Source organism: Eulemur rufifrons, chromosome 9 (genome assembly GCF_041146395.1).
Source record: "Eulemur rufifrons isolate Redbay chromosome 9, OSU_ERuf_1, whole genome shotgun sequence".
Taxonomy (NCBI): Eukaryota; Metazoa; Chordata; class Mammalia; order Primates; family Lemuridae; genus Eulemur; species Eulemur rufifrons.
This window is the reverse complement of record NC_090991.1, coordinates 54613238-54626311: the sequence shown is the minus strand read 5'-3', so window position 1 is coordinate 54626311 and position 13074 is coordinate 54613238. Positions and strand designations below refer to the sequence as shown.

General features: G+C 62.2%; 1 protein-coding gene across 1 annotated transcript; it reads left to right on the top strand.

Annotated features, from left to right (window-relative positions):
* The first annotated feature begins 1572 nt into the window (after positions 1-1572).
* Positions 1573-6808, top strand: NPTX1 (neuronal pentraxin 1). Its single transcript, XM_069481787.1, has 5 exons — positions 1573-2016; positions 2298-2505; positions 4412-4656; positions 5859-6038; positions 6587-6808. The coding sequence occupies exons 1-5, from the start codon at positions 1573-1575 to the stop codon at positions 6806-6808; spliced, it is 1299 nt and encodes a 432-aa protein (XP_069337888.1).
* The last annotated feature ends 6266 nt before the right edge of the window (positions 6809-13074 follow it).

The window sequence follows — 13074 nt, the reverse complement described above, 5'->3', positions numbered from 1 at the left end:
CGGGGAGCCCCGGGGCTGGAGGGGGCCGTGGTTTCCTAAAAAGGTCTCAATCGAGCTGGCTTCTGCTCCCGCCCGCGGGCTGCTGCCCAGTCCCCGCACCCAGGAGCTGCCTGGGGCTCCCTCTGGCTGAGGGCTCCGGGCCATCGCCGCGCAGAGAGAGGCTGCGGAATGAAGGGCGAGTGGGGAAGGGGGGCGCGGGGAGGTGTCCGCCGAGCCAGGGCTCCAGACCGACCTCGGGAGTCTCGGCCCTCGGTTTCCTTCTCTGTGCAATGGGGGTTTGGACGAAGAGCTTCCCGGGCGCTTTTGGGGACGCCGCTCGGGCCCTGGTCGGAAGCCGCGAGCGGGCGGGAGCCAGGGCGGGAATCCGGAGAGGCGAGCCCGGCGGCGCCACTGTCCGGAAAAAAGGCGCGAGCGCGTGGGTGTCTGGGCCGAGTGTCTGGGAGTAAAGTGCCAACGTGCGGAGCCTCCCGGGAGCGACGCCCCTGTCCACCTCTGGGACCCCTCCCACTGGCTTTCAGGCCGAGAAGTGGGACAAGCCGGGCGCACAGGGAACGTTAAAACAACGTGCACAGGCGGACACCCAGACGCGCGCCCGCGCCTCTGCCAGGAGAAGGTCCTGGGGCGCGGACGGCTCCCCCCCGCGGGCCCCTGCCGAGGCGCCGCTAGCTCTGCGCCTCCCCCGAGGCCGCAGTGAGCGTCCAGCCTGGCGACGCCGTCTGCCCGGAATCGGTCGCCTCCGCTGGCAGGAAAGGGTCTATCCGCCAGCGCGGCCTCCGAGAAGTACCTCCTGCCATCCCCCCACCCCCACCCCCGACGTTGTCAGGTCCACGAAGCAGGGGGGCTGGGGGAGGGAAGCGCAGGTGAGTCGAGAGCCAGATTGTGGGAGGTCCCCAGACCCGGGGTGTTTAGTGGCTTTTCAACACAAGGACATCTAAGAAACGTGCAGCGGCCCACTGATCCCCTCTCCGGACTTAGCGGCGGCGCGAGGCCCCTCTCCGCCGTGCCGACCGCTGGGCGCGCAGGCGTTGACGCTTTGAGTCACCGAGGGTGCTCGGCGCGGCCAGGCAAGCCTGCCGAATTCTGCCTCCCAGGCCCGCCGAGGTCTCCCATCGCCCGGAGCCCCGTCGGAGATCTGGGGACACCACGCAGGAGGCCCATCCTCGTGTCGGGGGCCTGGCCCGACCTCCTCCTTCCCCCTGGGCTCTCAGAGCCTTCGGGGAAGCAGCGCGGGCCCAGGCGGGGGCGGGCGGAGGGGAGGGGTGGCGCAGGCGGCCGAGGTAGCCCCAGTCGCGCCCCGGTGCGACCCCCGCCGCGCCGCGGCCGAGCCGCAGACAATTAAAGCGGGATTCCTCCCCCGCTGACGTCGGCTGCGCGAGGCCCCTCCCGCGGCGGCATAAAAGGCTCGGGCTCCGCAGCGCAGGCAGCAGTGGGGGCCCGAGAGCGCGGCCGAGTGCACCGCGCAGCGCGGCGCCCAGAGCGCGGGCCGCCCGCCGAGCGACAGCCGAGCCGGTCCCAACCGGAGCCGAGCCCCAGCCGCGCCGAGCCGGCCCGGAGCGTCCGGTGCCCGCAGCCATGCTGGCTGGCCGCGCCGCGCGCACCTGTGCGCTGCTCGCCCTCTGCCTCCTGGGCGGCGGGGCCCAGGATTTCGGGCCGACGCGCTTCATCTGCACCTCGGTGCCCGTGGACACCGACATGTGCGCCGCGTCCGTGGCCGCCGGCGGCGCCGAGGAGCTCCGGAGCAACGTGCTGCAGCTCCGCGAGACCGTGCTGCAGCAGAAGGAGACCATCCTGAGCCAGAAGGAGACCATCCGCGAGCTGACCACCAAGCTGGGCCGCTGCGAGAGCCAGAGCACGCTGGACACGGGCGCCGGCGAGGCCAGAGGGGGAGGCGGCCGCAAGCAGCCCGGCTCGGGCAAGAACACGATGGGCGACCTGTCCCGGACACCGGCCGCCGAGACGCTCAGCCAACTCGGGCAAACTTTGCAATCGCTCAAAACCCGCCTGGAGAACCTCGAGGTCCGCGCGCGCCACGGTTCCCCGCCGGCTTTCGCGCCCCTCTGCCCTCCCCCGCCCCGTTCCCGACCTGGCCGGGCACCCCCCACCCCCACCCAGCAGCGCCCTACAGCCCGGCTGGCGCCTCCCCGAGCCTGCGGGGGCCCCTCGGGCGGCCACTGGCCCCGGCTCCCCCCACCAGGCCGCCCCCGCAGTCGCCCCGAGGGGACCGCGCCATGGGCCTCCCGCACGGTCTCCGCTCTTCGCATAACGGTGTGGTTTCCCCCGCCCTTGCACCCCCGCAGCAGTACAGCCGGCTCAATTCCTCCAGCCAGACCAACAGCCTCAAGGATCTGCTGCAGAGCAAGATCGATGACCTGGAGCGCCAGGTGCTGTCTCGGGTCAACACTCTGGAGGAGGGCAAGGGGGGCCCCCGGAACGACACGGAGGAGCGGGTCAGGATCGAGAGCGCCCTGACCTCCCTGCACCAGCGCATCAGCGAGCTGGAGAAAGGTAATGGGCACCGAGGGGACTGCCACCCGCCTCCCTCCCGGCTCCCTCCCGCACCCTTGCAGCCCTTCCTCATCCCCCACACCCCTCCCCAGGTCTGGGCTCCCAGCTGGTGTTCCGCCAAGGCTGGGCCCTGGCCCGGACTTCGGGGAAGGGGAGGCAGAGAGGAGGAAGGGATGCTACGGTCCTCGCATCAAGACACACTAACACACTCACTGGGTTTTTCAAGTCTGATTTGTTTAATCTTCAGTAACTTTGCACAGTGTCTGTGGCCGGCCCATCCATCCTCTTCCTGGTTGAGAAAGCCTCTCTCTGGCCCGTCCCCACCCCAGTAGACAGCTGGGTGCTGGCTGGGGCTGGGTCCTCTGGGCCCCTGGCCCAATTGGGCTACTGAGCACATTTCCTGCCAGCTCCCTGGTGCCCTGGCATCCTCTTTGGATCTCCAGGTTCACCCCCCACCCCCCACCCCCTCCCTGAGGTCCCTCCCTGAGGTTTTCACTTCTGAGTGACCCAAGGGGCATCTTTCTGCCCCCGAGGTCCCCCAGTTGCCAGCTCAGGCAGGGCAGGGCTCTCACCCTGGGCACATGGGTGAGCTCCAGCCGCTCTGACTTGAAGTTGCAGAAATCAAACAAGGTTGTAAAAGGGGGAGGGGGCGCCCTGTTGGGGCAGGGCCACGTGACCCTGCTCAGACCGCAAAATGTGCCGGACAGATTTAAACAGTGCCATCTTAAGGCGCATTATGTAACTGAAAAACAGATCGGGGGAAGGAGGGACCTCCGGAGGGAGGGCGAGGGAAGGAGGGGAGATGGGGGGATGAACAACACCCTGGAGAGAGGCCAGGAGCTGGATCTCCCCCCTCGTAGCCCTGAATCAGTGGGGGCAGTGCAGGAGGGCTGCGCTGAGGGCGCCAGCCTGCTCCGCTCCGACAATTGGCTTAGAGGGGGAGGGGTGCTGGCCCAGCAGGGTGTCTTCTAGAAATAATTCTTGGCCTGGGGAACTGGTTTCTTCCTGAGTGCTCTGGCAGGACCACAGGTGCACACCCGGAACCTGGCTGGGGCGTGTGTGTGTGTTCCTGGGCTCTGGGCCTGGTAGCAGTGCCCACTGCTAGACTGGAACATTCGCCTGGAGTGTGTCGCACCATGCCATGGGTTGGGGGGTCTTTCACTGGAGACGCTGGCCAGCAGTGGGGGAGCTGGTGGCTGGGTAAGGGGGAGGCTACCTGGCCAGGGCCTGAATTTTCAGGAAGCTCACCTGAGACTGTGGCCTCATCCTCAAAGCAGTCATCTTGGGGAGCCCCTGCTCCGAGAATGCGAGCGGGGAGGGGCCAACTCTCCCTCCTGAGGGGTGAATGGGGTTCTGGAAACAGCCAAGTCCTCAGGGGTCCCATGAATGACGGGGCTGCAGCGTGCCTCAGCCTCAAGGCGGTTGTCTTGGGTGAGGGTTTGAGAGAAGAGTCCAGGATGAGAGACTCTGAGCTCTGTCACCTCCTGGAATCAGGGCAGCCCCCGAGGGGAGCTGGCCTCGTTCCTCCTTCCTCCGTGGCCACACCTTCTGGGTTGGGTGACAGGGTGTGCACTGACTTGACGGCACCCATTCCCTCCCCACGCCCACCACGCAGCCCAGGTGTGGGTGCCCGCAGCCTGCCACCAACGCCCCAGGGACAGCACCGTGTGGGAGAGAGAGCCAGCCAGGCCCAGAGTGCAGAGACCTTGGGTCAGCTCTTTCCCCACTGGCCCTGCGCCCTGGGGCAAAGCCCTTGACCTCAGGGAGCCGCCCCCCTGCATTCACAGGATGGAGACCAGAGCCTGTCTGGTCCGAGTCACAGGGCTTGGCAGGGACAACAGCAGCTGAGACACTGATGAGCACTTCGTCAAGGTGCAGACGTCAGGATGTGTCCTGTCCTCCGCAGGTCAGAAGGACAACCGCCCCGGAGACAAGTTCCAGCTCACGTTCCCGCTGCGGACCAACTACATGTACGCCAAGGTGAAGAAGAGCCTGCCGGAGATGTACGCCTTCACCGTGTGCATGTGGCTCAAGTCCAGCGCGGCGCCAGGGGTGGGCACGCCCTTCTCCTACGCCGTGCCCGGCCAGGCCAACGAGCTGGTCCTCATTGAGTGGGGCAACAACCCCATGGAGATCCTCATCAACGACAAGGTAGAGCCCCCGCCCCACCAGGGCTCGCGGGCCGGCAGGGTGAGACCCCCAGGGCCCTGGTGTGTGCTGCGTGCCAGCACAGGTGTGTGGGGCCTCACACGCTGCTGGGGCCCCAAGAGAAGCATTTGCCAGGCAGGACTGAGGGGTGCAGGGTGCAGACGCTCAGAGACCAGGGAGAACTGGAACCTTCCTAGACCTGGGGTGGGGGGCTTCCTGGGGTGGGGCTGGATTTGACGGAGAATGATCCATGGGGCCGGTCCCGCCCATCCCACTGCTGTGATCCCCACGCCTCCTCTGCCAGCTGGCCTGGCACCGGCTCTGCTCCCCCAGAGCTGGGGACCCATATCTCCGCAAGGGTGGCAAAGGTGCCCCTAGAGATCTTTCCTGAGTCCAGATCTATCGCACTCAGGCCCCCCGAGTCGCAGGAGGCAGCCAGGGCCATGTGACCCCTTGACAGAGGCAGCACTGGGCAGCCCCTCCCTTCTAATGATCCCTTCTCCAGAATCCCTGCCAGCTTTCAGACGCCCTGCTCGCCACGCCAGCGGTGGGAACAGCTGGCCAAAGCCCTGGTTCCTGACACCATGCCCCAGAGAGGGCTGTGCCTTTTTGGGTCCTGTTTCCCAAGTGGAGGAGGTGTGAGGGTTCTTTTCCTCACTCTCTGCTGCTGCTGCGTCCTTCCTGCCTGGACGGAAGAGGGGGAGTGAAATTCCAGGCCGGGGGCTGTTCTGAGCTTTAAAAGGCACTGGGCCATCTCCCTGTGGCGTCTCTCAGGTCCTCTGCAAAGGCCTGCCACACTGTAGAGCTAGCGGCCCTAGCACTGGAGGTGGGTGTTGGACGAGAGAGGAGAGGCCAGCTAGGAGACCCTGTGGGTGCGGCCCGGAGGCCCAGAAGACTCTGGACGTGCTCTCACCTGGGGCCTTGCCTTGTAGACTAGCAGAGAGGGAGGAGGGCGCAGGAGGGAGGAGATCTGTACCCAGATGGACCTTCGACCTTCGTGGCCCTCTTGGCAAAGCACCACGTTTGCCATGGGATTCCACGGGCCGCCCGTGGACGGGCTGGAGGGAGGCGCTGCGAGAATCCAGCAGTGGTTCTGGATGTTTATTTGAGAAGTGGAGATAGAAAAATAACAGCTGGGGCAGCAGAGACCGTGATCCGAGTCGCACCCGCACCCATGGGCTGGTGTGCCTTCTTCTCCCTCCCAGGTGGCCAAGCTGCCCTTTGTCATCAACGATGGCAAGTGGCACCACATCTGCATCACCTGGACCACCCGGGACGGGGTCTGGGAGGCCTACCAGGATGGCACCCAGGGCGGCAGCGGGGAGAACCTGGCGCCCTATCACCCCATCAAGCCCCAGGGCGTGCTGGTGCTGGGCCAGGAGCAGGTACTGGCGCTGCCCACTGGGCCCGAGAGTGGGACAGGAGCGCGGAGCCAGGGAGGGAGGCGGAAGTGGTCTCCCAGGCATAGCCGGGGAACAGGTTACGCAGCAGTTTGGGCAGACCCCTGTCCTGGGCCGGCTGGCTCAGGGAGTTCAAGCAGGAGTGAGCTTCCTTTCCATGCTCTCAGTAGCTGGGAAGGCCAATCCTGCTTTTAGCCATGAATAATTTAGTGCCTGTGAAGTGGTTTGTCTCCTGTTGGGCACCTGGGAGGGAGGTGGAGGGATGGAGCATCCAGGCTGCCAAGAGTGCCGCCTGGGTAGGGCCCAGACCCTGTGGCCGTGTGGCCATGGTTCCCTCGGACCCCTCACGCACTGGCCAGGGGCCCAGGTGCCACAGGACAAGATTCCCAGGCAGAGGTGGTCAGCACCGTCCCCTTCCCTGGGCTGCTTCAGGGGAGGGCTGGACGCAGGGGACACCCAGACCCTCCCCCTAGGGAGGGGCCCCCAGGTCACCCCACGGCCCCTCCACCCTCACCCTCTGCTTTTCTCTGAAGGACACTCTGGGAGGCGGGTTTGATGCCACCCAAGCGTTTGTGGGTGAGCTGGCCCATTTCAACATCTGGGACCGGAAGCTGACCCCGGGAGAGGTGTACAACCTGGCCACCTGCAGCAGCAAGGCCCTCTCTGGCAACGTCATCGCCTGGGCCGAGTCCCACATCGAGATCTACGGCGGAGCCACCAAGTGGACATTCGAGGCCTGTCGCCAGATCAACTGATGGCCTCAGGCCGGGCCGAGGCCCCCACGCCCGCCGCCCCTGCTTGTGCAGTGATGACCCGTCCGTCTCCTCTCTCCCTCCCCCAGGAATGAGCCGAGGCCGTCGCCCCTGCACACGCCCACGCCCACGCACACGCACACAGCCTGGTTCCGTCCTCCTCGTGCACGTGAAGCAGCCCGGCTCCCCTCTGTCCCCGAGGACACCCACCTCTCTCTAGGAGCCTGGCCTGTCTCTCAGGCGCCCCAGTCACAGCTAGAGCAGGCGGCAGCGACATCTTGAACAATGCAGAAGTAGGTGAGAGGGTGTGTGTGTCTGTGTGTGTCCACGTGTGTGCGTGTGAGGGCGGCTGGGAGGCTTCTTCTTTGAGGAAGAAGGATTTCAATTCCTTCCTTCTTTGTGGCTTTCGGAGATCTCGCGAGAGGTCAAAACTGTCTATGCCAACTTGGTGAGCTCCCGCGTGCCTTGGGCTGGCGCACCTCCCCCAGCACACGGCTCTGTCTTCATTTGTAGCCCTTTTTCTGAGTGACATATGTCTATATTAATACAATAAATGTCTTTTAGTGGTTTGTTAAAGGCCAGGGGGCCTCTCCACGGAGAACTGTACCTTGTGCTAGAGGCAGATTCTCTCTGAAGGCTGCAGGCTGGCGGGCCTGGGGCAGGGCGGGGCCTTCCCGCCTCCCTGCATCCCCGGAGGCTGGGATCCGTCCCCCTTCCAGCCTCCAGTGCTGTGCTGCGTCAGCCCAGGTGGCGCTGAGAGCGGAGTGTCCCACTCGGCCGAGAAGCCAGGGCCCGGCACTCTCCCCTTTTGCCTCTGGTAGTGCGAGGCCAGGGTCTTCAAGAGGGACCTTTTAGACAAGGGAACCCACATTCTGACTGAGACCCAGGCACACAGGGCCACTGAGGCTTGAGCCATTGATGGGAAGGTCCTCTTGGTGGGACTTCTGACAGCCATATCCCCCCCAGTCCACCCCGGGCCAGGGGGCTTGGAGCCAGGCCTGGCCAGGGTGGGGGCCTGAAACGCACTGCCCCATCTCACAGGGCTCACCCCATAGCAGACCCCAACCTGTGACCAGCCCGCGGCACTGAGCCCTGCCCAGTGTCTGGAACCTTTGACGTTTTTCTTCCCCATGAAAAGCAACATGAACATTTCCTTCTAGTCCTTCCAAGGAGGGGAGCAATGTGTGTGTGTGTGTGTGTGTGTGTGCGCGCGTGTGTGTGCGTGTGTGCATGTGCGTGTGCACACATGTGTCGAGGGAGAGCGAGACTGTTCGGAGGGGCACGATGCCCTGTGTAGGGCGAGCTCCCTGCTTTGTTGTATCATCTGCTGGTCGCATGCCCTGAGGCACCCTGGACTCTGTCTCCAGGCGTCTAATTAGCAAAAGGCTGACAAGTCTTTCTAGAAATTCTACTGCACCACGGGCTCATCTGTGGCTGCAGGCATTTCTTCAGGAGGAACAGGTGTTTTCATCTTCTGTTCCTTCCAGGGCCACCTGTCCCCTTAAACGCAGGTCCATGTTGTGTCGGAAACCTAGTGCGTCTGTGTGTGTCTGTGTCGGTGTCTCTGTGTCGTTCTCGTGGGTGTCTGCACGGTCCCGGTCGCCGGTCTGCAATGCATCACTCTCGCGGGAGGGTGCAGACCAGGCGTCGCGCTGCGCGTTGTTGTTCAACAGTGGCTTTTCTTAAATAACTGTGCTTCATCAGCGCCTGTCGGGTTGTGGCATCCTTGGATCTGCAGGGATCTTCTCTGTTTGCATGTTCCTCGGGGTGCGTGTTCCTTGCTCCCTGGGTCCAATGTGTGTCCCTTGCCTGCATGGACTTCTCCAGTTCCGTGTTGTGTGCTGAGTGCCACCCAGTGTCCTGTGACCACCTGTGTAGCTACCGGAAATGGCTGGGTTAGCAAGCCAAGGGTGTGAGAGGAGGTCGAGAGAGATCAGTTTCCCTCTCCCCCTCCCCACCCCCAACACACCAAGAAGTGTTTAACACGTAGGTTGAGACCAAGCCTAAAGAATTCCCAAAGTCGGGAGAGCCTGAGAGAGCTCGGAATCGCCTCTCAGGACCAGGTCTAGCCCACCCCTCGGTCCCACTGTCTTGGAGCTGTCACGTAGGCGGGGCCCCCCTGGTCAGTGCCTCCCACCAGCCCCGCCCGGCCAATCTGCCGGACCCCAGACCACCTTCTGCCCGGAGCGGCCAGGTGGGAGCTGTCCCTTCAGGACCACGAGCCATCCTCTGCCCTGACTAGAGAGGGGCAGAGCACACCCCAGTGCTTTCGCCTCTGTCCCTGCAGCCTCCCGGCCTGCCCCCCGCCCCTGCCCCCTCTGCCCCACCCATGGTGCCAGGGCCGACGCTGACACTTAGCCCCCCCGACTCCCTCACTGTGTTAACACTTGGCACTTTGCTGGCCCCGAGAAAGGTAGATGACACAGCGGCAGATCTAATCCACATAGTTTCCATCTACTCCTTAATCTGATTGATGTTCCCTCTTGCACTGAATAATACATGCCTCTCTCAGGTAAGCCATTTTATAAACACGGAGATAACAAAGCACTGTCGAGACAGTGTGCGCCCTGCCGAGCTGGTGTCCGCCGGCTCCCGGGTGTCCGCGGTGGGAGAGCTGCCGGCCGGGGCTCTCCGGGCCCTCGGGGGCTGAGATCCCACTTGAATCGTAAGCCTTCTTGCTTTTGATAACACAGTATTATTTCTCTTACTGTAGAAGAAAAAGTTTATTACCAAACAAGAGTATTTTTATGAAAGAAAAGGACAAACCTATAAATTAACTCAACCTATATATCTCCCTTGAAAAGACTTTCAGGCCCCTCCTACATGTAGGACTGAAAGCCCATATTTTGGAAGAAAGAGATACATTTTGTATGCTTTCTTTTCCTTTTGTAGATTCCCAGTTTATTTCCTAAGACTGCAAAGATCACTTTGTCACCAGCCCTGGGACCTGAGACCAAGGGGTTGTCTTATGGGCAGTGAGGGGGTGGGAGAGGCTGGCATGAGGTTTGCAGCCGTTCCGGTGAGCTCCGGAGAGGCGCCACCTGTTCTCAAAGTGTGTGGGGGACCAGGAGTTAGAATTGGCCATGTACACTGGACCCTTTGTCTTGGCGCTGACTTACTGAGCGGAACAAGCAGAGGGTTTGAATATCAGTTCCAACCATGGCGGAAGAAACTTGGGTTACATATTGTCAACACCAAGAGGAAAGAATCCTTTGTAATCTTACAGCAACCAAAATGTGGCTTGAAGAAGTCACAGTTTCATCTCTTAAAACACAGTGTGTAAATTTACTCAACTGATGACGGGAAATGTATCACTTCTGTGCAGTGGACTTAAGTGCAATTTGTCAAAGGGGAACAAGTCATTGAGGAGGAAAAAAAGCCCAATACTTAGAGTCCCAATTTTGTCTTATTTGCCAAAAAAAAGCAACCCCCCAAGATTGACATTGTCATAATGTACATACTGTATAATAGGAGGGAGAGTAGGTGTATCTTACTTTCATTATTTGCCGACCAAAGCTGTACATTTCTCATATGATCTGCAGCCTTTTTGGGGTATCAAATGGGTCAAAACCATGGGACCTGCCACTTCCCATCAGCAGTTCTGGAAATGCACTATTTCTACTGGTATTCTTGCTTTTTTTTTCTTTCATTTTCTTGCTGAAATGACATGAATTGTTGAGTTTATTTTTACACAGTAAAGAGTGAAGAAAGTTTGTGGTCTCCTTGCAATGTGTCTTCTCTGAGGCTTGGCAGTGCCATCGCAATCTGCCCAGCGCACCCCGGTCTTCCTTCCTCCCCTGCCGTGCCCAGGTGACGCTCCCCTGCAGGGGAAGCATGCCTGCGTTTGCCTCGCACTTGCTCCTCGGCGACCCCACAAGTGTCTGGTGACACTTGGGTGGGGGGTTCCCAGCTTCACAGGGGCAGCTGACACTGAGGCAGAGAGAGGCCATGCTGGGCCAGGGTGCACAGTGACTCCCCTCCCCTGCCCTGCAGCCCTGCTCCCTCCTGGGTAAGTGGCCACAGCTGGGCACGGGTTCCAGACAGCCTGGGCTTGTTATTCCCAAACAACCCTGTCCTCTGTCCTCTGCGGTGTCCTGCTGACAGGTACTTAGCCAGGCTGACCCCCTTCCCTCCTGTGGGGCTCCAGGCCCTCCCTGCACGCAGGTCTGAGGGTGTCCCCAGATGCACACAGCAAAGGAATGGAGGACGCAGGACCCCTGGGCCTGGGGTTCCCTGCTGGGCAGCTCCACTCTGGATGCACATAGCGCTTGCCAGCTGCTCCCTTCCAAGAGACAAAATGACCAGATCCAAGGGCCTTGGTGTGCGTGATCCCAGGACACACCCTGAAGTCAGGGGACATGGAGCCAAAACAGCCTGCCTGGTGGCTCGGGTGGTCTCCCCACACCACACAACACAGGGTCAGTGAAGGGACCAGCCACTCTGGCTTCTTGTTGACATTGCCCAGGGACTCCCTGCCCAATGCTCTGGTGTCCCCTGGCCAGGACTCAGGAGCTAGGTCTTGCGGGGGTGGGGGGGTGTGAGCCAAGGTTTGGTCTCAGCAGGGCAGGCAGGTCACCCCACTGTGGCCCTGCAGAAGGAACGTCGGTCAGGAGGGAGAGGGCTGGCCAGTGGGAGGCCTTGGCCTGTTTGCCCCAGAGCCGTCCTTGGTGGGTGGCTGTCACCCACAGTGTCACTCACGGCTGGGCCCGGGTTGTGCCTGATTCCAGCAGCTCCAGCTGACACCACCTGGCACCTCCCGCTCAGAAAAGTGCGTAGCCTGTCTGGGACAACACCACACTTACATTCTAATCTCCGTGTAGGAGCTCATTCAAAAACTTGGGTGTCGTGACTATCATTAGAAACAAATGGCTTTCCACGCTTCTCACACCTGATCTCGCGCTCAGTGAATGCCTTGGGGGCCGTGGAGCGCGGAATAGCAGCTCAGAAGGACACCGCCTGGCCTCGTGCCTGGGCAGGTTTCCGTGGCCTGGGTGGCGGGACACGGGCTCAGGATTGCAAAGCCAGAGAGTGGCTGGGAAGTCGTTGACTGCAACAGCCCATTGGATGCATGGAACTGTTCTCGGCTGACACTCCTCTGGTGATGGGAACTCATTACCAGAGGGACAGTCTGTCCCGTTTCGGACGGCTCTATCAGCAAGTTTCCTTTCTATCCCCCGCTTTTATGTTCTTGCATATCGTGCTCCGTTCCTCACACCGAGCTGCAGCTTCCACGCATCTGCCGTGTTCGCGACAGCAGCGCCGCGTCTCGCTGAGTCTTCATCCCCCCTGCCTCCACGCAGGCAGCCTGGCTGGCGGCGCCTCTAGCTCTGTCCTTGGGGGAGAAGAGAGACGCTACATGCACGACCCACTGGAGGTCTGAGCCGGGAGAGCCTTGGGGGACATCTAGTTCACCCCCCCCAACTTTTCAGATGAGGGACTCGAGGCCCAGAGAGGCTGTGCAGCTTGTTCAAAGTTGCACAGCTTGTTTGCCAGGGCTGGAATCAGAACCCAGGATTCCCGACTCCCAGCTCAGGGCTTTCACCTGGCCTGGCTAAACAACAGTGTCCTCACCTGTAAGCGGGGCTGCCGGTACTCACCTGTGAAGGTGGGATGAGAAGGGGGGCACACAGGGCTTGGCACAAGCAGGTACAGCTGGGGCTGGGCCCCCCCTTCCTGCTGTACCAAGACCAGGGCCGTCAGCATGGGGAGGGTGGACACTGCCCCTCACTGCCCCGCAGGCCCCTCCCTGCGGGCCACTCCCTCCTGGGATGCAGAGACCCAGCAGGAGCGTGGGACAGCCTGGCTGCAGCCCCTGGACTGTAGTGTCCCTAGGGAATGTGGTCAGTGTGAGGCAGCTCAGAAGCTCCACAGCACAGGGTCACGGGCACTCTGTCCTCAGGCCTCTCCTTCACCACCCGCCAGCCTGGTCCAGGACCCGGCAAACTCCCCACTCAAGCCCCCTGAAGGGCAGCAGGGGCGCCGGGGCCGGCATGGAGGGTCTGAGGATGTGGCTTGAAGTAGCCCGTGCGAGCGCAAGTCTCTTCCAGCCCTGCGTTTTCTCTCGTACTGCGCTGGCGGCTTCGCGTCCTGCTCACATGGGCCCCTCCTGGCCCCCCATCTTTGGCTCTCCAGGAAGCCGGGTGTGTGTGGCCTTGTTCTTGGCCGTGGGCCCACGGCAGGAGTGGCCTGTGGGGTGGCCGGGTGGGCTCGTCCCTGCAGCCCTCTGTGCTCACCTCCGAGCGGCGCGCAAGCCCCTTGGGCTCTGAGGA

What these genes read in the sequence shown, in the direction of transcription:
- NPTX1 (XM_069481787.1), top strand. Translation starts at nt 1,573, where the DNA reads ATGCTGGCTGGCCGCGCCGCGCGCACCTGTGCGCTGCTCGCCCTCTGC. An exon ending in CCCGCCTGGAGAACCTCGAG is followed by an intron (nt 2,017 to 2,297) that starts GTCCGCGCGCGC and finishes GCACCCCCGCAG; the next exon opens with CAGTACAGCCGGCTCAATTC. An exon ending in CATCAGCGAGCTGGAGAAAG is followed by an intron (nt 2,506 to 4,411) that starts GTAATGGGCACC and finishes TGTCCTCCGCAG; the next exon opens with GTCAGAAGGACAACCGCCCC.